General features: G+C 47.7%; 2 protein-coding genes across 2 annotated transcripts; one reads left to right on the top strand and one right to left on the bottom strand.

Annotated features, from left to right (window-relative positions):
- The first annotated feature begins 1,925 nt into the window (after nucleotides 1-1,925).
- LOC119285417 (NADH dehydrogenase [ubiquinone] 1 alpha subcomplex subunit 8-B-like) lies at nucleotides 1,926-6,350 on the top strand. The gene is made up of 2 exons (XM_037564686.1): nucleotides 1,926-2,261; nucleotides 5,914-6,350. The coding sequence occupies exons 1-2, from the start codon at nucleotides 2,065-2,067 to the stop codon at nucleotides 6,047-6,049; spliced, it is 333 nt and encodes a 110-aa protein (XP_037420583.1). The 5' UTR covers nucleotides 1,926-2,064; the 3' UTR covers nucleotides 6,050-6,350.
- Nucleotides 6,351-9,064: 2,714 nt separating this feature from the next.
- LOC119285418 (mitogen-activated protein kinase kinase kinase 11-like) lies at nucleotides 9,065-12,343 on the bottom strand. The gene is made up of 3 exons (XM_037564687.1): nucleotides 11,386-12,343; nucleotides 10,057-11,164; nucleotides 9,065-9,522 (listed from the first exon to the last, which is right to left on the bottom strand). The coding sequence occupies exons 1-3, from the start codon at nucleotides 11,781-11,783 to the stop codon at nucleotides 9,238-9,240; spliced, it is 1,791 nt and encodes a 596-aa protein (XP_037420584.1). The 5' UTR covers nucleotides 11,784-12,343; the 3' UTR covers nucleotides 9,065-9,237.
- Between the last annotated feature and the right edge of the window lie 8,065 nt (nucleotides 12,344-20,408).

A 20,408-nucleotide genomic window follows, 5' to 3' on the forward strand; every position in this document is an offset into this window, starting at 1 on the left:
ATTAAAATATATTCCTTTGTTGTAGGAAAAAATTGGCTTTTCGCAAAAACCATAACCATAGAGCTTTCCACCAGCCAAATATGCATGTAGTGATAGCATTATTCTGTTCTTGCTCTACTGTGTTATATTGCCAGCATATTCCATGTGCTGGCCCGTTTTCCGGCTGCAACGTATTATGTTGCAAACTTTTCAGACGAGGAGTAAGGTTCGTTAGGTCGTTGCCGTGCAGCTCAGCTATGTTGTTGGAGTTGATGGACTCACTTTATCTTCCAAGCCTTCCGCTGTTATCGTATTAGATGGCCTTAAGCCATATTTATTGTAATAAGTTCTCTTTTGAGACATTCGATGTAATAAGTGTGTGATTGCTACTCTGTTATAAATCCTTGAGTACTGTGTGTGTCAGCATTACCGATCCAGGGATGACACAGAAGCACATAGACTTGACCATTTGAGGTCGGGTCGCTACATAGAGATTCCAATATGGACTACATATGAAACAAAATGAGTGAATATAGCCTCAAAAACATGTTTATATCCGCATTGAAATCTCTAAAAAGTCTTATATTTAGAAATGTAGGGGATAGATTGATGTTGTTATGGTTTTGCTATGTTTAATGTTTGTCACTAGGGTCCAAGTATTGTGATTGCAGATCTGAACCCTCTATATTTTCATGAATATATTTGTGTTATTGATCATATTTGTAAGTTGTGTGCATATATTATCGTTCTAAGACCCCAAGCTGGCAATAATTGGGATATCAACATAATGACTTTAACTTGAGGATTACATGTATTCACTACGTGTTAATACTTTGTTCCGGCTCTTTAGTAAAAGGAGTGTCTTAATTACCATTAGTTTTTATTAGGACTCCACTGCCACGAGAGGGTAGGATAAAAGATATTATGCAAATTCTTATCAAAGGCGTGTATGACTATTTATGGGATGCATGCCAACATTTATCGAAGGCGTATAATGACTTTAAATTGAAGCTAGCTTGTTATCGATCTAGGTTATAACCGTTGCATATTGAATCGCATCCGAGCAACCCCATCACTTACTCCATGCCTACGCCTTTATTACTATTGTTTCCCTAACAACTACTACCGCTTTATTCTGATACTATTCTGCAAACTTTTTACTATTTCTACCACTGTTGTCATGTTACTTTGCCACTAATAAATTGCCGCAAGCAAGTTATCTTCTCAGGTATGATTGAATTGACAACTCAATTGCTAAGACTTATAAATATTCTTTGGCTTTCTTCCCAGGTTTTGTATGGCTTCGACGAAGAAGGGGCGATGAAGGCAGCTTGCTTCGGCTCGTTTTAGTGTTTATAGTCATTGTTAGATCGTCTATGGATGGATGTAGTTTGCGTTACTCCTTGTGTTCTTTGTAGTGCCATGACATTTGATAAAAGTGTATAAGTTTTTTGAAAAGTCAAACTTCTTTAACTTTGACCATGTTTATAGAAAAAAGTATTAACATCTGCATCATTAAATAAACACACTATGAAAATACACGAATCTAATGATACCGATTTGATATAATTTACATTGATATATTTTTCTACAAATTTAGTCAAAGTTAAGCAAGTTTGACTTCTAAAAAAACTAGTACACTTTATATTTAGAAACACATGGAGTAGATCGGAAGTTTTTCCCTCCAAAAATGACATAAACGTGTGGTCTCTCGAAAGGAAATTAAAAGGGGTATTATTTCTCCTTTTCTTTTTCTTGAAGACGGGGAGAGGGGGCCAATTCTTACATTTCTTTAGACTTTAAGGGAAAGAAATGAGAGCTAAGGGCGGGCCCTTTTCTTACCAGGCTACAGATAGAGATAAGCCCAAGCAGCCTAGCCCAATGTCACGATTATACCCAACAAAAAGGCCCGTAGCTACTCCAAAGCCCAGGAACGGCACTGACTGAGGAAGGCACCTCCGCCTCCGGCCCCCAACCTCGCCTCTCTCCATCTGCTCCGGTCCTCTCCTCCCCTTGGCCCCTCTCGCCCCCAGATCTCCAACCCGAGAATCTGCCAGAAGCCGTCGAGGCCCTACGCCCGCAGCCATGTCAGCGAGCAGCACGCCGGTGGACGCCTCGGGCGAGCCGATCCCAACGTCGTCGGTGCTGATGGCGGCGTCCAAGCACATCGCGGTGCGGTGCCGGCCGGAGAACGTGGCCTTCCTCAACTGCAAGAAGAAGGACCCCAACCCCGAGAAGTGCCTCGAGAAGGGCCGCCAGGTCACGCGCTGCGTCTTCAACCTGTGAGTCGCTCGCCATACCCTCCTCGCCATCGCCCTATCGCATCCCCTCGTGCCTGATTTCATTTCGGATTCCTGAAATGTTGCTTCGATCGTGCTGCCAGCGACTGATTAATTTATTCTGGTAGGCGTATCCTCTGTCGCTGACGTGCGTCCAAATTTTGTTAGTGTGTGTGTGCGCCGTAATGCTGCTCTTTTGTGAACTTGTGATGTCTAGTGCGTGCTATACTGAACTTGTTTTACCATTTAGTGTTAGACGACGAGCTTGTAAGCAGATTTTGTGCCTCTGTATTTAGCCTATGCCTAGCCGAGAGCCAAGCAGCCAATTGTAAATCGTTGGCGATGATCATTTTGTTTGTATTTAACCGTATCCGGTCACGCAGGGGATTAAAGAGTAGTGGTGGTACAGGGATTAGCTAGTTGGTGACAGTTATGGGGTAATACATATGTGCTTTTGTTCATCGATTTGTACTACTTTGTACCGAGTTCAGGGTTCACTGCCGCGCTATCGTATGCAAAGGTTGGGATATGTGGTGACTGTTGGGTTTGTTGCTACCCAATCTCAGCCCCAACCATGGGTAATGAGTAATTTAGTAGTGAGTTCCACATTCTCTGGTGAAGATGGGAATTGAGTTTGTCATTTGGCTGATAAACTGCATAATTATTACGGATAAGCTGTTTGCAATTGCTATATAATTTCTGATGATGTAGGGCTTACACCATGCAGTGCTACCTTTCTGATCAGATCATGTGTGACTAAATCCATTCTTAGATCTGAATCGTACACTTAGATGGAAGCTTTATAATTTTGGTTGTTTATGTTCTACTTCGAATGTTTATCTGAATTTTTTCCCCTGTGAGACAGTCTAACAGATAATAATTGATTCTGATCTATTCATTTGCCAGAGCAAGTTTGCAATTGCAATCAGCTGTCTTCTGTATCCCATTTTCAGATGAGTGACAAAAAAGTTATAATCAAATAGTCCTCAGCGGACAAACTAGTAGAGTTCCTAAGGTGACTAAGAGGAACAAATTGATAAAAGTATTATCTAGTTCTAGCCAAAATACAGGTGATGACTCCTGTTTCCTTTGCCAGGTGAGACCTGCTGCGCTTGGTATCATTTTGAGACCTAGACCATCTCACCGTCCATTTCTATTAAATACTCTGTTCACAAATATAAGATGTTTTGGATATTTCAATATGGACTACAAATGGACTGAAACGAGTGAACAAACACACTAAAACATGTCTATATATACATCAGATTCAGAAAAAGAGTTCAAACATCTTATATTTGTGAACGGAGGGAGTGGTAGTCTATTCTGGGAACACAAGGGGCGAACAACATCCAGTGCAATTCTGTATACAGGCACTAAATAGGTATCCACTGACAGTGGTTCGTTAAGAACTACTCTACTTTATAAGGATTGCGTAAGCAAGCCATATTGCTCTTGGGTTTTGTTGAACTAAGCAGTCAGTGTTATACTGTTTGCTGTTTTCAGTTAAGATAATTCAGTGAAGGCCAAGAGATGTTAAGCCGCCACATCTATACCAGCATGTGGTAGCGAATCTATGAACCGCTCAATTGGCTTGAATGCCCTTTTGTGGAGAGTACATGGAGGGCGCATGCCACATTTTTTATTCTGTAAAACTGTGAGTCTGTGATTGAGGTTTGCACAGCATAGGCACTGGGCATAAGAGTAACATTAAACAATAGTATGATCACATCACATATGTCATCTCATGGACATGTGCTAGAAGATCAGACATAATCACAAGAATACTACTAGCAAGAGACATCATAATTGATGCCTAAGAAAGTATTAGACCCAAATTAACAGGAGTGTTGTAATTTGGGTTGCAGTAGGGTCTGGTGTTGTCACCAAAAAAAAAAAAACAAAGCGTATGCAGTAGGGATGTTGTAGTGGAGCACGAAGATGGGAATTAGCGAGAACTCTACTGAGAGCTTTTTAGAAACCTGATTCACCCCACTCTACAGGGTCTAGAAAAAAGCACTTCCAGAGAGGTTGCTGTCCTCAGGGTCGGTGCACGCCAGCGCATGTAGAGGCAATACATGAACAGATAAGAGAAAGGCAAAATGAGAGGTGAATGCAGACAGCTTAAATTTGAAAAGTCGCTGTCTCACCTTTTGCCTCTCATTCTTTATACTTGGTGCTGCCTCCACTAATCTGTCCCTACTCCGGCATGCACTGAATGTTGGGAGAACAGAGTCTACAGACCTGCTCTCTTGTAGAACCTGCACATGTTGGGACAAATCAGGCTTGTGGGAAGTACCTGTATGAGTGTGTGACTGCTTACTTCTTCTTGTCTTTGTCTTCCTGTGCAATGTGCTGCTGCATTGCCTGGCAACAACAGACCTTGCCTCCCAATACAATCCTGTAACTCACAGTACCCCTGTTTTTTTGGTGAAATATTGTATGAAGTATCAATGATAATATCCCTTCCTTATTTGCTTGTAGAATACCCTATGATCAGTTTGATCTCGGTAGTGCATATGTGATATAAACAAATATGGTTCTATCTTTCCGCCTTAGTGCTGTTGTTTCTATTCCTTCTAGTGTTGAAGTGCAAAATTCCCTGGCTAAGTCATTTATATGAGTGTGACTTGGGGCGTTGGGTGGTTATGAAGATTTCAATAACATCTATTCAATAATCAAATGTAATGCATATGCGACTCGTGAGTAGACAAGCATAATGTGGGATTGAATAATGCTTGCCTTTTCTGACTTCTGTTACTTCTATTTGTTTTTGTTTATCTAGTATTGAAATGATTAGGTGAGAATAAATGGAGGCAAAATTTACTTTTTTTGGTTTGGGCCATTGCTTGAACTGAACCTTCATCAGTGATTTCAGACTTGCACATTATTGTGCATGCTAGATCTCCAGACACCATCTAATAGATCCTGCTCTGTTCTGTTTAGGTCTGTGTTCTTGGTTATGTTTTGCTTGCTAGTTTTCTTAGCTTTCTGGTTCCTTCCTTTTGGTTTGTCTCGTAAGCCTGCTAGTTTTTTGTAGATAGCTTTTTCGTTGCTTGTAGCGTTTTCGGGTTTGTCCTTCACGTCATTTTGATGCTTTCAATGCAAAATAGCATGGATTTTGACGTGTGTTCTAGAAAAAGAACTTGCATTTTATTTTACTCATTTTGTGTGGAAAACTTGCTTGTTCGGGACTTAAAAAATCACTGGCATAGTGATGGATTGGTTTTTAAGTTGGTGAGGTAGTGCTCCATGTTCAAGTTGTTTTGCCTCTTGGGTGATGTTGCATGGGTGTTACGTATGGAGAACAAAAATGCATACATGATGATTTTATGCCTGTATTTGTTTTCCTGATTGTGTTTGGTCATGTCAAAAAGGTTGATAGGGGCATCCAATTTGAGTAGCAACCTAGCAGGATCTATTATTGTCATTAAAAGTTCTTATTCCGTGTGTTAAATCTGAAAATTGGATATTCTTCCTTCCCTTTATGGACTACAGATTTCAGACCTTTTCATCATGTTTCTTGTACATATTTTTTAGACTGCTTAGCTGTGATGTCGCTTCCGTGAAGCCAATCACTTTTGTGTCTTCTTCATCTACCTGCTCTACTTTCTCATTCTGGTAAGTAATCACTTTGTGATCACATTTCTGATTGCAGGTTGAAAGAACTTCACCAAAAGTGCCCCAAGGAGATGGATGCGTATGCTGGGTGCATGTATTACTACACGAATGAATTTGACTTCTGCCGCAAGGAGCAGGAAGCTTTCGAGGGTGCGTGCCCTATTTCCGAGTAGCCCGTCCTCTGAGAGCGAGTTTTACCCCCAGTGATCTCTTGAGAAATAAGGAGAAAAGCCGGCAAACCCTCCAAGTTGACGATCTCCCATGTTTATTGTACCCAGAGAGTTTTGTTTGTATGGGTGAATAGCGCGTCATTGAGCTGCTCATCCCATTCGCTCGTCTTTCTTCAGCAATTACATCTCTGTTTTAACCTTCGAGTTGGATGCCAAACTTGACTCAGCTGTAGTCCCAAGTTGTTGTTGATGATGATGATTCTTCCTTTGGCTTTGGTTAACAGCGTAACGTGATGTCCTTTTACCTCTTGGAATACAGGAATTGATGGCCCTATCAAATCCATGTAGAGTAGAAACGAAAAGCAACTGGTAGGAATATAAGCGGCCATTTCATGTTTCGTTTGGGGTTGAGATTCTCTGCAGTAGTGTATGGTGGGCTACTGCGGAGGATCCTAACCCTTCGTTTGGATTGCATGGTTCATGTACAGTTGTTGAGTACTCTCGAAAAAAAATGTACAGTTGTTGTGGAAGACAAAATTTGTGCTACCAGGAGCATGGTCCTGAAAGGAAAATTTCATGTGAAGCGCGCCGACGACGGATGGCATGGGCCAGAGCTTATTACTGCGTCTGCTTTTGTTTCCAAAGAGGCCCTCATGGCGTCCGTTCCGTCACTATCAATAGCTCCGTGCGCTCTCTGCTCCTGCGTGCCTATCTATCTCTAGGCTGTAGCAGCTCAGCTACGGAATTGTTTCAGATCTACGGCCTGTACCATCCTACCATGCCATTCATTTCGTTCATTCATTCATTCATGGGGCGCTGGCTGATGACGCCAGGCCAACGCACGGGAGGAGGCGTGGCAAGGACACGCAGGGAAGGCGTGAATGCGGCTCGCTCAGCGAGAGGCGCGTGAGCGACAGTGCCGACGATCCGCGGGCCGCAGAGAGTGAAGATTCATGGCATGGCACGAACCGACCGAGGCACTCCACTGCGTCGTGCACGCGTTGCACGCCTCATGGAGTCATGGTTATGGCCTCAGCCTTGAGTGGATGGATGGATGCAGTAATGCAGATGCAGATGCAGCGCTGTACCTTTGCTGCCACTACTACTCCTGCTGTCTCTGTTGTGCCCATGCCTCGGTTCAATGGAGTCGCTGTACAAAGGTTCAGCGCGCACTTACTGCTGCATTTACCGTTTTGCAGATGGATGGCACCCATGGTTATTTGATTTTACTAGTACGTGATTACTTTTGCGATGGACAAGCAGCCGCCCGCCTCATCGGATGCTGCCGCTGCAGCGCCGATCCGGGGAGGGTCAGGGGAGTCGCCCGTGCAGGGAGGGAGCCAGCCACCTGCAATTCCGGCGCCCGCGTGAGCGGTCAGTCACAGCGCAGCCCCTGCAAGCCGTGTCGGGGCTGTGGTGGCCTCCCCGGCTCATGGCATACGTGCGCGCCACAGCAGAGCAGAGCCCCCGCACCGTGCCAAAGAAAAGCCGCCTCCGCTCCTTCCGGGCAAACCACCCTCGAATGGGAGGAGAGCATGGAGCAACTTGCCACGCCAGCTTGGGATGCACAAATCTTGCAGTCCACGGGTATCTATCTCAGTCTGTGGGCCTCCCAACATTCGGAACAAAAAAATTTATCTATCTTTGGTGGATTTAGTCGGGTCTGTCCGTAGTTCGTCTATGTTCGTGCGTCTTCAAGTTGTATTTTTCTAATATCCGCTACTCTTCAACAGCGATGGTTGTTGTTCTGATGCGCTGGTTCTATGGGGCCTTAGCACAACGACTTCTTGTCCGTCTACAACAGCAAGTTTTGTCCGGTTACAACGGGGGAGCGGCGACACCTTCGGCTCGCTTTACAGTATCTATGACCATATATGACAAATATGGCCCTTCAAATGCCCGGCGCGTCCGTGGACATTGACCGGGCACGCCTCGAATTTCACTTGTTGCATCCGGACATCTCATACTCGATTCTTATATTTATATAAAGACACGCAAAAAAAGTAGAACCTACGTACTACATCGATCCTAGCCACTCCTCGTCGGAGATCACGACAATCTCCGTGCCCGGCTCCGGCTGCTCCGCTCCGGCCTCCTCCGCATCTATCTTCGCATCAAGTTTGGTGAAGAGCGCGTCGGTCTCCGCCTACTCCTGCCGGAGAAACGCCCAGTTGGCCTCCACATAGGCCTCATTCTGGATGGACTCCAGGATGGCCTGTTGCTCGGCCATCTCGTCGGACCATGGCGGAGTGCTCGAGCATGGGCGGAGCGTCCGACTGTGGGCAGAGCGCCGGAGCTGGAGAGGGAGGAGGTGGATGGGCTCGGACCTCTTGGAAGAAATCCTTTATTTTTTCTGTGATACAATCAAACAAACTCAAATCCTATAGAAATCCAATGGACATGTCATTTCAATCCCACGTTTTTTCTATTCCTGTGTTTTTGCAATCCCGCGAATCAAAAAGGCACGAAAAAGAGAAAGCATCATCGTCTTATTTGGCCGCATACAAGAATGACAAAGTCGTACATACTACGTAGGGTTTGCACCGTTCCTTGGAAACTAATGATGGCCATGAACTTTGGAGGAACAGCCGCACATGCATCACGCTCAGTCACTGATTAATCGCCAGATGTGGTGTGGAAACGACCCAAGGGCTGTTTGCTCGTCAAATTTGGACCCAGCCCAGGTGTGCGTGCCAGCCAGCCAGCCGCACCCTTGAACGGGTCAAACAAAACAAAGGAGATGAGATCCACCATTGTTTATAGCAGCAGATGAGATGAGCAGCCTGCGTCCAAGTGTCCCAAGAGCATTGCATGGACTCACTGTGCAGTTAGTTCGTTGTGGATGATAGCATAGGATAGGGAGGGCAAGCAAAAAACAACTGTCCCTTGTCCTATAGATCCGTCCGCTAAACTAAATCTTTGATGCTCTCTGTTGATTTTTCATCTCACTCACTCTACATGTGGATGTGGGGACCTACTAACATAGCTCATCCAAGATGCATGCATTGGGCAAGAAACGGCAGCAAAATATATCAAGCCTTTGCACATATATTATACTTTTTCTCATCTCATCTCATCTCATATGCAGTCTCCTGCATCTCTGGGCACTCAGCCAAACATAGCACATATACTACTATAGCATGATTTATAATGGTAAAAAGGAAAGAAAAAGAAAGAAGAAGAGAAAAAAACTATCTCAGGCTCTGCTTTTGCAGGGTGGATATGATCTCCGAGAACTGAGGGCGTTTGAGAGGGCAATTGTCCCAGCACCGGCTCATCAGCGACCTCAGGAACGGCGGGCAGTCCCTCGGTATCTCCGGCCTCAGCCCGCACGCCGCGATCCCCACCGCCGCCTGCACCGGCGAGTACGTCGAGTAGGCCTCCTCGCCGGTCACCATCTCCCACAGAACCATGCCGTAGCTGTAGACGTTGCTCATGCAGGTCTCCGATACGCTTTCTGGATCTCCAGCAATGATCTGTAAACAAAGCATTTAAGTAACCACCTCTCAGTAAGGATAAGTTCAGATAACATAAGCTTAAAAGGATGATAAGGAGTACAATAGGAGCACAAAATTGGTTTTTCAGGGTTAAAAGGATGGATTCCCTGACCATTGGGTGGACACAAGATAGTACTACTAACTGGCATTGGCAGGCTGATCTAGTGCATAAGAGCATCAAGTTGGTCAGATCAAAGTAGTATTTCTTTCACATTTCGTATTTGAAGTTTTATTATGCTCTGCTCATAAAATTAAAAGGCAAGATGATGCAGTGTTCTACACGGTTTGTCCTAGAGTTCTATGTACTCCTACAGGATGACAAGTAAAAATACATGTTTCATCGTCAATGTTGCTGTTTTACTGGGTTACTTGAAGATCCCAGATAATGGCTACAGTTAAAATAGAGCAATTAGCTCAAAGAAAGAACTTCTAGCATGCTGGGACTAAACTCGCTTTCAGAAAGAGCATTTCTAGAAGAGTTTATTTACATTAAATCAAGTCAAGAAAACTAACCTCTGGAGCTAGCCAGCGATATCCAGACGTCTCATACTCAGTAACCTCGCCAGCATTATTACAAGGGGTAAGAATGCCCATATCCCCAAGGCAGGCATTTCCCTGTCTGTCTAGCAGGATCCTTCGTGCGTTAAGATCACGGTACGCAATGCCGTAGCCGTTCATGAACGCCAAGCCATCAGCAACATCAAGAGCAATCCTAATCGTGTCCCGGAGCGACAGTCTCTTGTTTCTCTGCATAATGATGTCATGAACCGAGCCCCCTTCCATCATCCTAGTCACTATGCAGAGGCCATGGCTCTCGTTGAAGCAGATGCCATGGAACTGGAGGATGTTCTTCTGACCGCAGCTCATCAGTTGCAGCAAGTCCTGACGGATCTCGACATCGTAAGCACTGCCCATGTTGCAACCCCTCATTTTGTTAACCCAAACCTTCCTTCCTCTGTGGACTCCCCTGAACGAGTTTTGGCCAACCCAGTCGACGAATTCGATCTCCTCGGAGCTCACAATCCAGCGGCCGAGCTCCTCGCCCCCGGATCGGACGGTCTGCCACTCATCTACTGAGACAAAGACTGATGATTGTGGTAGGGGAGTGGGAAGGTATGGCCTGCGAGCAGGCTCATTGTCAAGATCCTGGCCTTCCTCGGGATCAAACATGGACTCCTCGTCGAAGTTGCGCGATCCTTCTTCCTGGCAGCCGCAGAGCCCGAAGGGGAGCTTCACACCGCCACTGCCGCCTCCACTGTTCTTCCGATGCTTCTTTGTCGCCGATTTTAGCGCGGCCTCGACCCGGCTCTTGAAGAGCTCCTCGCTCCCGAATTGCACAATTATCAGGACGACACCAAGTGTCAGTCCTCTCTTCTCGAAGATCTGGATCTTCTTGCAACTGAACAATGGGCTGTCGAGTGAGCCTGACATTGACTGCCATGAAAGTGGGGCGTTGCAGGCAAAGGTGAGCTGAAATACAGTGCCCTCGGCACCACTTTCTCTGCCATTGCTGCCATGAACTTCCTCGATGCTCAGTGCAGGCTGATCCTCACCGGCCGCCTGCTCTACAAGGCGGGCGTGCAAGAGGACATCTTTCATGTCAAATCCTGCCTGTGCGTAGCTGCAAAACCGAGATTTCTGACCGTCAGCAACGGAACCATTCAGCACATCCAAATAAATAAATTATGCGCTTGATTTAGCACCTCTGGTTTAACAAACCAGATAAAAGGTCGTAAATACTGTATAGAAATTAGAAACAGGAAGCAGTTTAAGTGGTATGTGGCCGCTTGATGCCGCGGCAAAATTTCGTCTGTTCCAGAACTTGCGAAGATGGTCGCTCACCTGTTGGGAAGAGCATCGAAGTGGCGGCGGAGGTCAGAAACGAGCTTCTCCGGCAGCTGCTGGGCTGCGGCGCCACGGGAGTAGAGCTGCGCGAGGCCGCGGAGGAGGAGCGGCGGCTTCTCGCCGCCGGCGCGCGGCGAGGGGTCGCGGGGGACGCCGCCGTTGTCCAGGTTGAGCGTGTTCTTGAATGCCGCGATGGCGCCGGCGAAGTTGCGGCCCAGGCGCTGCCACTTCTTGGGCGCCGCCGGGCCCGAAATCGGGTCACCCGCGCCGACCGAGTCAGCGCAGGTGGGGAGCGAACCGTCCGAGCGGGCGTGGGGCTTCATGAGAACCTGCTCCACCATGGACTCCTCGTCGGTGCTCGGCCGGCCCGACCAGCACTCCAGCGCGGCCGCCATCGCTGGAGACTAGGCTTCTCCCGCCTCTAAATCTCAACCTCCGGCGCGAGATTGGCAGCCTAGCTGGCGCCAAATTGCTGGAGGAGTATGGCAAGATCTTGCAAGAGCGGTTCTTGTCTCGGCAACTTGTGCGTGGCAGATTGGGACAGAGTAGGCGCAAAAAGGATGGAATCAATCCCTTCTGCTGGATTTCTTGGTTCTTGGTGCGGTGCTAGACTGGAGACTGCTAGTAGGAACTAGGAAAACACTGCAAAAGGAGTAGGTGAAGCAGCAAGAGGGACAGCTCGGAGAATGCCGTTCTTGGTGGATTTGTGAGGGGATCACGAGATGTGATGCTTCCTCCTCTGCATAGCTATGCGTGTCCAGCTTCCCGGCTCAGCTGGAATGGGGCAGGACTGGAGGGGGAGAAAGGAGCCGGACAAGCAGGAGAGGGGGGCAGAAAACGATGCCGTCTTTTGTAGCAGCGGAGCAGAGCAGAGCAGAGAGAGAGGGGCTCTGGCCCATGACAGGGAGGGAGGGGGAGAGAGGTGGAGGTGGAGGAACATGCATCATGGGGAGAGGGTGGGGCTGGTGTAGAGGCGCGATTATTTTAAGGAGGGCGGGTTTGGTGCGCTCATGTGATTTTGCTGCGCTTGACAGGCGCAGAAAACCCAGTTAAGGATGAGATTCCTTGCAAATGCCCTTGTATGTATGAGCCTCGTCTTTTTTGTCTCACGCACTGTATCTGTATGCAAGGGATTAGCACTAACTAACTATGTTTAGCTTTGAAAGGGTGATTAGCACTAGACGCTTGGACAGAGATGCGCATTCTCGAGAGAGACGGACGGCGGTAAATAATCTGCAGCGAGCATGGAAGTTTCGGACAAGACGTGGTAAAAAAAGGGATTTCCTTTCATTTCATCTCCCCCGGCTGTGGCAATACATTGATGGTATCACGAGAAAGGATGGCTTCTCTGCGGCGGCTGCTGCCTGCCTGTGTGTGTGTCTGTCTTGTCCATTTGCCTCATCTGATAGATAGATACGTAGATATCGGGGATCGCCTCGCCAGCCAGCTTTACTCTTCTTCCACGTCCATTTCTCGCCGATCGATACTTAACAAGACGTTTCGGTCAGGATATCATCGTATGTATCCTTCTCTGTAGTGTAGAGGACGAGGCTCGCTGGGTACACAGCGACAAGTGTCGCGTCGCTTGAGGTTGACGACTGCTACTATGTGCTGCTCGCCACTGTAGGGAGCGGTGAGATGGAATCATGTCGCAAAGGGCATCATCTACCTTTTCTGTCAAGGATACAAAGGGGGGGCATTATCTTTTCTTTCAAAGATACAAAGGGGGACATAATCTTTTTTTTTTGAGTAATCTCGCCACTTTATTGATTATCAGTAATGTTCGTGGATACTGACGAGGTTATGTATCTAGGGTAGGGTCATAGGTCTGACCTAGACACCTTCCCCTAGGACATCATCCTAAAATCAGAATCATTCAAAAGGTACCATCACCCACTTGACCAGAGACGTTTCACTCGGAAGAATCAATGTCACTCAACCGTCGCAGAAGCCACTCGACGAGCAGAAGATCTAAAGCCACTCTGCACCAACAACGGTCGAGCATTTACTTATAGGCTTAATTGTCATTTATAGCACTTAATGGCTAGCGTTACCAGTAACATTCCTCTCTTAATGTACATTGAACCATGTGTAACAGAGGGGAGCAGGGGTCCTGGCGCACTCTATATAAGCCACCCCCCTCCTCTGGGACAAGGTTTCACATCTTTTGTAAACACACACACATAATCCAGTCGACCGCCTCAGGGCACCGAGACGGAGGGCCGTTACTTCTTACGAGAAGGGTTTGAACTCGTAAAACTCGTGTGTACAACTACTCCATAGCTAAGATCTTGCCTCCTCATACCTACCCCCCATTCTACTGTCAGTCTTAAACCCACGATAGTTGGCGCCCACCGTGGGGCAGGTGTCTTAGCAGTTTATTGGAGAAGTTGCGATTCTTCCGATTCCCATCATCATGGTTTCCGGCGGAGGATTGGCTGAAGGCCACGAGATCCGTCTCGGCGCGCTCGTCTTCATCGCCGACGACTCCGCTTGGCTTCACGAAGCTCCACTCGACGTCGAGGCGTTCCCCGTCCGAGGGGCGACGCACTTCCGTGTGTGCGTTCGCGGCGTCCTTCTTCGACAACCGTCGACTCCGTATCAGTCGACTCCTGTGGCAACCTCCCTCTCCATTGTTCGCCGGCGCCAGCGATCCGGTCGGTCGCGACTTTAGCGGTGGGTGAGCACGCGGTGGCCCGCCAATCAGCCACCCTGCAAATCACGGCACTCGAGCCCGATAAACTCTCTACGGCCCGTTTGATCTGTCGATTGGCTTCGTCGAGACTGCGTCCGAATGCGACAGCAGCGACCCCGCGGCGGAAGTCTTGATGGTCAATGGACCACGCAGTCCTCCTGGCTTCACTCGGGAAGGCAGTGGCGATGGCGGTGGTGATCCGTCGCGTGCTCACGAGGAGTACCGCCCCGAACCCCTCTCTTCGCAGCGGAGGGAAGATCTTCGTCGCCGCAATATGGATGCACTTCACACTCCTATCGTTGGAGAAACCCCCGAGGCCCAGGCCTTGGAGGAGGCGCGCCTGGCCAACTTGGCTGAGCGCACTCGACTAGAGAACCTCCAGCGCGCACTCGACGAGCGTGCTCGGCAGCGGATCCTCGAGTCCAGTCGACGACAACTTTTTCCGCCTCCGACTCAGGTATATCGAACTCCGATCCAGAATCTCTCAGCTGCAGCTCGAATAGCAGAGTCAATTCAACCTTCCCAGTTAGAAGCTGGCCGAGGTTTGATGCAGATCCGGGCTTTACTCCGGGCAGCGGGAGAGCAGAATACAACGGTATCTCAGTCGCGGAATACGATTCATAGCAGGTCTGTGGTGGCGGATACTGTCCAGTCTGCCCATAGCCCGAGACCGCCTCCGCGGCATGAGGGACGTGGATACCAGCAAGATCAGTACAGGAACCGTGAGCAGTATGATCATCGACTCGACCACGACGATCATCATCGAGTGCCCACGCCTCCTCCAAGGAGTGGGTCGTACGTGCCTCGACGGCAAGATGACAGGCGCCCCCACAGGAACGAACGGAGAATTTCAGTCGACCCCAGAGAACCAGGCTTTGATGCAAGGTCAATCCTCGTTCAAGGTCTGGTTGATAGAAACAGAGCTCACAGAGAAGGCCACGATAGAGATCATCCTACTGGAAGCAGGGTACACGTTTCAGGACCCGAGTGTTTCAGCAGAGCCATCAAAGCAGCAGTGATTCCTCCAAACTTCAGGTTGGCGACTGGAGTCAGCAAGTTCACCGGCGAATCCAAGCCAGATACTTGACTTGAGGATTATCGAGTGGCTGTGCAGATTGGTGGTGGCAATGATGATGTAGCCATGAAGCACCTCCCCTTGATGTTGGAGGGCTCTGCTAGAGCGTGGTTGAATCAGTTGGTTCCTGGTAGCATATAAAGTTGGGAAGAACTTGCTCGAGTGTTTGTTAGGACCTTTGAAGGCACTTGCAAAAGGCTGGCTGGATTGACAGAATTGTAGTGTTGTGTCCAGAAACCGAATGAAACTTTGAGAGATTATATCTAGAGATGGATCATGTTGCACCATACAGTGAAGAATGTGTCAGATCACCAAACAATTTGTGCCTTCAAGGAAGGCGTTAAGTATCGGGAGTTGGACCTGAAATTCGGTCGGACAGGAGATATGACTCTGACTCGGATGATGGAGATTGCCACCAAATATGCCAATGGTGAAGAGGAAGACCGACTCCGGAGTGGAAAACACAAAACAGTCACCCAAGAAACCGGAGGAGGGAATTCCAGTTGGAAACAGAAGCGAAAGGCCGAACTAGCTGCTCCTGGTGAAGCTTTAGCTGTTGCCCAAGGAAAGTTCAAAGGAAAACCCAGAGGGCCCTAGGCTCCCAAAAGAGTTAAGGATAAAGATGAAAATGATGTGTTGGATTTACCGTGCCATATTCATACCAAGAAAGATGAAGAGGGGAACATCATTTACCCTAAACACACCACTCGACAGTGTCGTTTCCTGATCCAGCAGTTCCGAGAGAAACAACCCAAGGAAAAGGAAAAGGAGTTGGATGGAGGCGAGGATATGGGGAGAAGATGATGACGGCTTTCCCAATGTCAATTCCACGCTGATGATTTTTGCTGATGTTGAAAGCAAAAGTCGATTGAAGGTTATTAACAGGGAAGTGAACATGGTTGCTCCAGCAACACCCAGTTATCTAAAGTGGTCCCAGACTGCCATCACATTCGACCAGTCAGACCATCCAGCACATATAGCCACCCCTGGGAGGCAAGCACTGGTGGTCGACCCAGTAGTCGAAGGCACTTGACTGACTAAAGTGCTGATGGATGGTGGCAGTGGCCTGAATATCCTTTATGCTGAAATCTTAAAGGGAATGGGCATTCCGATGTCCAAGCTTAGTGAAAGCAACATGAGTTTCCACGTAGTTATGCCCGACAAGAAGGCTCGGTCACTCCGCCAGATCACACTTCATGTGGTTTTCGGTGATTCCAAGTATTACCGCAAGGAAAAGTTGATATTTGAGGTAGTGAATTTCAAGAGTGCTTATCATGCCATTCTGGGGAGACCTGCTTATGCATGTTTTATGGCTCGACCATGTTACGTGTATCTCAAATTGAAGATGCCTGGTCCCAAAGGAGTAATCATTGTTACCGGCAATCGGCAGTAGGCAGAACAGTGTTTCCAGAAGGGCTCAAAAATTGCCGATGCACAGATGGCAGTAGTGGAACTGCAAGAGTACCAGAAAAATGCAGATCCGGGTGATTTGCTGCGAGCCAAGAAGCCTGCCACAGAGTCCGCATTTCAGTCGTCAGGAGAAATGAAGCCGATTCATATCCACCCGACCGATCCCAATGCTGCTCCGACCCATATCTCGTCAACACTCGACAGCAAATAGGAAGAAGCGCTCATCCAGTTCCTCTGTGAGAACTGGGACATCTTTTCATGGAAACCTTCTAACATGTCGGGTGTACCCAGGGGACTGGCTAAGCATCGTTTGCGAGTCGACCCGAAAGTAAAACCAGTCATGGAACATCTCCGACAGTCCGCCGTCCAGAAGAGAAAAGCAATTGGCGAGGAAGTGGCTCGGCTCCTGGCAGCTGAGTTCATTCGAGAGATTTACCACTCCGAGTGGCTCGCCATTGTTGTCATGGTCCCCAAGAAGGATGATTCACTTCGCATGTGCATTGACTTCAAGCATATCAATCGGGCCTGCCCGAAAGATCATTTTCCTCTTCCCCGCATCGACCAAATTGTCGACTCAACTGCGGGGTGTGAGCGCTTGTCCTTCTTGAACGCCTATTCCGGGTACCATCAGATCCGACTGTATGGACCCGGTGAGATAAAAACGGCTTTCATCACTCCATTCGGATGTTTTTGTTACGTCACTATGCCATTCGGCCTAAAGAACGCCGGAGCCACTTTCACGAGGATGATTCAGAAGTGTCTGCTCACTCAAATCAGTCAGAATGTGGAAGCATGCATGGATGACATTGTAGTCAAGTCAAGTCACGTAAAGGTTCTGACCTGCTGGCTGACCTTGCTGAAACCTTTGCCAACCTCAGAAGGTATGATATCAAGCTTAATCCATCAAAGTGCATATTCGGACTTCCTGGCGGAAAGTTACTCGGTTTCCTCATTTCCGAACGAGGGATCGACGCTAACCCAGAGAAAGTTGGTGCCATTCTTCGGATGAAACGCCTTGTGCATGTGCACGATGTCCAAAAGCTTACTGGTTGTTTGTCCGCTCTGAGTCGATTCATTTCTCGTCTCGGTGAAAAGGCACTGCCTCTTTACCGACTGATGAAGAAGTCTGATAAGTTAGAGTGGACTCCCGAAGCTGATGCAACGTTTTTAGAGCTCAAAGCCCTGCTTTCCACCCAGCCGGTGCTTCCTGCACCAATCAGCAAAGAGCCTTTACTGCTTTACATTGCAGCCACTGGACAAGTTGTTAGTACAGTACTCACGGTCGAGCGGGAAGAAGAAGGAAAAACTTATAAAGTTCAGTGCCCAGTATATTATGTTTCTGAAGTCCTGACTCCATCAAAGCAAAGATATCCCCATTATCAGAAGCTTGTTTATGGAATCTACATGACCACAAAGAAGGTTGCACACTATTTCTCTGATCATTCCATTACAGTCGTGAGCGATGCTCCATTATCGGAGATTCTGAACAACAGAGATGCAACTGGTCGAGTGGCAAAGTGGGCGATTGAACTCCTTCCCCTGGATATCAAGTTTGAAGCAAAGAAGGCTATTAAGTCCCAAGCAATAGCTGATTTCCTCGCCGAGTGGATCGAACTGCAACTTCCAGCCCAAATTCACTCGGAGCATTGGACCATGTTCTTCGATGGGTCCAAGATGCTGAATGGTTCCGGTGCTGGAGTGGTATTGGTATCCCCCCGTGGTGACAAACTCAATTATGTTCTCCAGATTCATTTTGACTCCTCCAACAATGAGGCTGAATACAATGCACTTATGTATGGGTTGTGTATGGCCATTTCACTCGGCATCCATCGCCTTATGGTCTATGGCAACTCGGATTTAGTGGTCAATCAGGTGATGAAGGAGTGGGACGTCAGAAGCCCAGCCATGACTGGTTATTGCAATGCAGTAAGAAAGTTAGAAAATAGGTTTGAGGGATTAGAGCTCTATCACATCCCCCAACTAAAAAATCAAGCAGCCGATGATCTGGCAAAGATAGGCTCCAAGAGAGAAGCCATTCCCAGTAATGTGTTCCTAGAGCATATTCATGCACCTTCAGTTCAAGAAGATCCCTTCACTGAAGAGCCCCCACAGCCGAAGAGTGCCACCGATCCGACTGAAATTGTGATTCCAGCCATGGTCGACTTGATCATGGAAGTTTTGGCCATCACCCCCGATTGGACAGTACCATATATCGCATACATTCTTAGAAGAGAACTCCAAGATGATGAAGAAGAGGCTCAATAGATCATCCGTCGATCTAAGGGCTTCACCGTGATAAGAGGTCAGTTGTTCAAAGAAGGTGTGACTAGAGTTTGCCAGAAATGCATAACACCTGAAGAAGGGCGAGTGATCCTCATTGATATCCACTCGGGGACCTGTGGTCACCATGCGTCCTCTCGGACCATTGTGGCCAAAGCATACCGAGCGGTATTTTACTAGCCTCGAGCAAATGAGATGGCACAAGAAATAGTCGACAAATGTGAACGTTGCCAGTTCTACTCCAACATGTCTCACAAGCCTGCGTCAGCCCTGAAAACCATTCCGCTCGTCTGACCTTTTGCTGTCTGGGGATTGGATATGGTTGGGCCTTTGAAGACTGGCATGAGTGGATTCACTCATGTGCTTGTAGCAGTCGACAAGTTTACCAAGTGGATTGAAGCCAAGCCTATCAAGAACCTTGATGCCAGTACTGCTGTGAGCTTCATCAGAGAGATAACATTCAGATATGGTGTTCCCCACAGCATCATCACTGACAACGGATCAAACTTTGATTCTGATGAGTTGAGGACTTTTTTTGCTTCACAAGGTACTCGAGTCGACTATGCCTCGGTCGCTCACCCCAAGTCGAATGGACAGGCTGAAAGGGCAAATGGATTGATTCTCAAAGGACTGAAACCTCGACTGATGCATGACCTCAAACACGCAGCAGGAGCCTGGGTGGACGAACTTCCATCAGTATTATGGGGATTGAGGACAACTCCCAATCGGTCGACTAGCAAAACCCCGTTTTTCTTGGTTTATGGAGCCGAAGTTGTACTTCCGAGTGACTTGCTCCACAATGCACCCCGAGTCGAGCTTTTCATAGAAGAAGAAGCAGAACAAGCGCGACAAGATGCAGTTGACCTCCTTGAAGAAGAAAGAGAGATGGCCTTGATCCGATCAACCATTTATCAGCAAGATCTGCGTCGATTCCATGCTAGAAATATGAGGGGTCGAGCATTTCAAGAGGGAGACTTAGTTCTCCGAGTGGATCAGCAGAAACCACACAAGCTTGCTCCCTCTTGGGAAGGCCCCTTCGTGGTCACCAGAGTGCTCCACAATGGAGCGTACAATCTTTACGACGTCGAGCACAAGAAAGATGAGCCACGCGCCTGGAATGCGGAGCTGCTCCGCCCCTTTTATACTTAAACACTCAGTCTGCTGAGATGTAATAAAATAAACACCTTTGTATTTTGTTTATCAAAGACAAGATTTTTACAGTCTTCCAAAAAGATTGTCAATTGTTTATATATGTTTCTGAAATCCCCTAGTGGGTGGCTTAGCTGCAGTCCAGTACTCGCCTAATCTTCAAAAATTCTACCGAGTGATGAGCAAGTCTCTCACTCGGGGGCTTAGCTGCAGTCCAGTACTCGCCTAAGTTTCAAAAAATCCTGCCGAGTGATGAGCAAGTCTCTCACACGGGGGCTTAGCTGCAATCTAGTACTCGCCTAAGTTTCAAAAAATCCTACTGAGTGATGAGCAAGTCTCTCACTTGGGGGCTTAGCTGCAGTCCAATACTCGCCTAAGTTTCAAAAAATCCTACCGAGTGGTGAACAAACC

This window comes from Triticum dicoccoides, chromosome 4A (genome assembly GCF_002162155.2).
Source record: "Triticum dicoccoides isolate Atlit2015 ecotype Zavitan chromosome 4A, WEW_v2.0, whole genome shotgun sequence".
In the NCBI taxonomy this organism is placed as follows: Eukaryota; Viridiplantae; Streptophyta; class Magnoliopsida; order Poales; family Poaceae; genus Triticum; species Triticum dicoccoides.